General features: G+C 50.5%; 1 protein-coding gene across 1 annotated transcript in view; it reads right to left on the bottom strand.

Moving 5' to 3' along the window:
• LOC122248236 (alkylglycerol monooxygenase-like) overlaps positions 1-2,500 on the bottom strand; it is an 8,655-nt gene that overhangs the window by 3,066 nt on the left and 3,089 nt on the right. Inside the window, exons 2-4 of the mRNA XM_086551827.1 lie at positions 2,303-2,427; positions 537-685; positions 1-270 (exon numbers count right to left, since the gene is read on the bottom strand). Of these exons, the coding sequence (XP_086407953.1) occupies positions 1-270; positions 537-685; positions 2,303-2,427 (544 nt within the window). The remainder of the gene's footprint in view (positions 271-536; positions 686-2,302; positions 2,428-2,500) is intronic.

Genomic DNA, 2,500 nt, shown 5'->3' with positions numbered 1-2,500 from the left:
CATGATGGACGCGGTGATGCGACGGCGTGTTGAAGACCCACTCCAGAGGACCAAGCTTGCCGACGTCTTCGTTGTGGACCCAGAACTGGAAGAGGTAGTTGAGGCCGAGGTGCACCATGACGGAGGCGATGGGGATCCCGAGGAGGGCCAGGGGATGGTAGAACCCGAAGTAGGTCATGCGCTGGAAGATGGAGATGCGACTCGAGGTGCCGAAGTTGTAGTCCTCGGAGGAATGGTGGACTTGGTGGGCCGCCCATAGGAGGTTGATCTCTGGAGAGGAGGGGGTGGGGGTGGGGGAGGGGGAGGATATTCTTTGTTAACGTCTTGGTGGTTCGTATTTGATTTGATAGATAGATAGATAGATAGGTTAATAGATATATGAATATTTTCATTATGATGATTATCACAATATGATACATTACAAAAAGCACACGTAAAGACACACACACACAAAAAAAAAAAAAAAAAAAAAAACACAGAGCCCACGGAGACACACGCCCACAACGAACCACAACGAACCACAGCGCCCGACTGACCATGGTTCGCCCGATGGACCCAGTAGTAGCAGAAGTCGACGAAGAAGAAAGCCGCCCACCACGTGACCAGCGAGTCCCACGGAAGCTCCAGCAGGCGGTACTGGTACAGCCACTCGTAGCCCAGCAAGATGGCGCCCTCCGAGATGAACCTGCGAAAACAAAAGACGAACGAATGGCGATAGGAAGAAACAAGTGCGCATAGCCTAGCAAGATGGCGCCCTCGGAGATGAACCTGCGAAAACAAAAGACGAACGAATGGCGACAGGAAGAAACAAGTGCGTATCGCTTGGTCTTTGGATAGAGTATGGTTTCATTCGAAAGGAATATTGTTAATTGTAATTATATCAATATGATTGTGATTGTTGTGACTACTGCAACTATCATCATAGTTATTTTTGAAAATTCTATCATTCAATTGATAATGATTCAAGAATAACAAAATGCTTTGAGGTGATGATGATATGATAGACTGACCCGCTGCATAGTGAATAAGTTTACTGAAAAAAGACCTTTTTGAGATTAGGGAAATGTTGCACATCTTTCTATAGACACTTTGTGCAAATCATTTTTTTCTTCCATTACTATCATTATATATGTGATAATTATATTTATCATCCTCATCGTCATCATTATTACCAGCATCACCATCATCATCATCATCACTAGCATTATAATTATTAATTTTATCATCATTGTTATAGTCGTCATTATTATTACAAGTCTTATTATTATAATTGTCAGTAATATCATAATTATTATTATCAATATCATCATCACCATAATCATCATCTCAACACCACTACTATCCTTCTCTCCTTTCAAACCGTCGTCACCACCACCATCATCACTCCCACGATTATCCTCCCCTTTCATCACCACTATACCAATCATCACCACAACTATCATCATCACCAACTCCTCTTTCATTCTTTTTATTTTTTTTTCTTCTTCTTTTTCCTTCTCTCCACCTCATACATTCCTTATCCATCCCTCCTAACCTCATTTATTTTCCCCCTTTCTCCATTCTTCTTCCTCTTCATCTAACACTTCCCCTTCTCCCCCATCTAACCCTTTCCCCTCATCCACCCCTTCCCCGTCCTCCTCCCACCCCCTCCCCACTCCAACTCCATCCTCTCCTCCCCCCCCCCATCTTCCTTCTCTGTATAACCCTGCCACTTCCCTCCCCTCCCTTCCCCCCTCCCTATACCACACCACATATCTTTATCTCCTATACAACCCCTCCCCCCACCCTCCTACTCTCCAACCCCACCCACACACCCCCTCCACCCACACCCCCCACACTCCTACTCATCCTATATAACCGCTCCCCCCCACCCTCCTACTCCCTCCACCCACACACCCCCACACTCCTACTCATCCTATACAACCCCTCCCCCCCTCCTACTCCCTCCACCCACACACTCCCAACGTCCTACTCATCCTATATAACCCCTCCAACCCCCACCCCATACCCCTCCACCCCTCCCACCCACACACACCCCTCCACCCCACACCCTCCCTCCAACCCCCCCCACACACCCCCCTCCCCCCTCCACCCCCCCCCCCCCCTCCCCCCCCCCCACCCACACCCCACCCCCCCGCCCCACCCCCCACACCCTCCCCATACCACCCCCACCCCCTCCCCACACACCCCCTACCCCCCCTCCCCTCCACACCCCACCCACACCCATACCCTCCCCACACCCCTCCAACCCCCCTCCCCACACCCCCACACCCCCAAACACACCCCCAAACATCCTACTCACGACGCCGCCTCGTGTAGTATCCCGAGCCCCGATGACGTCAGGACTTCATTCATACGGACTTCCTTCCCTCGGACCAGCCGCGAGAGGGCGTGGAGGGTCACCAGGCCGAAGAAAACGGGAACCGCCTATGGGTGTGGTGGGAGAGAGAGAGGGAGTGAGTTATTTACCGCCTGTCTGTGGTGAGAGAGAGGGAGAGAG

The sequence above is a fragment of the Penaeus japonicus genome, unplaced genomic scaffold (assembly GCF_977035675.1).
Source record: "Penaeus japonicus unplaced genomic scaffold, GWHDUDI00000001_assembly GWHDUDI00000025, whole genome shotgun sequence".
NCBI lineage: Eukaryota > Metazoa > Arthropoda > Malacostraca > Decapoda > Penaeidae > Penaeus > Penaeus japonicus.
The sequence above is the reverse complement of the archived record's forward strand: the minus strand, read 5'-3'. Positions and strand labels throughout refer to the sequence as shown.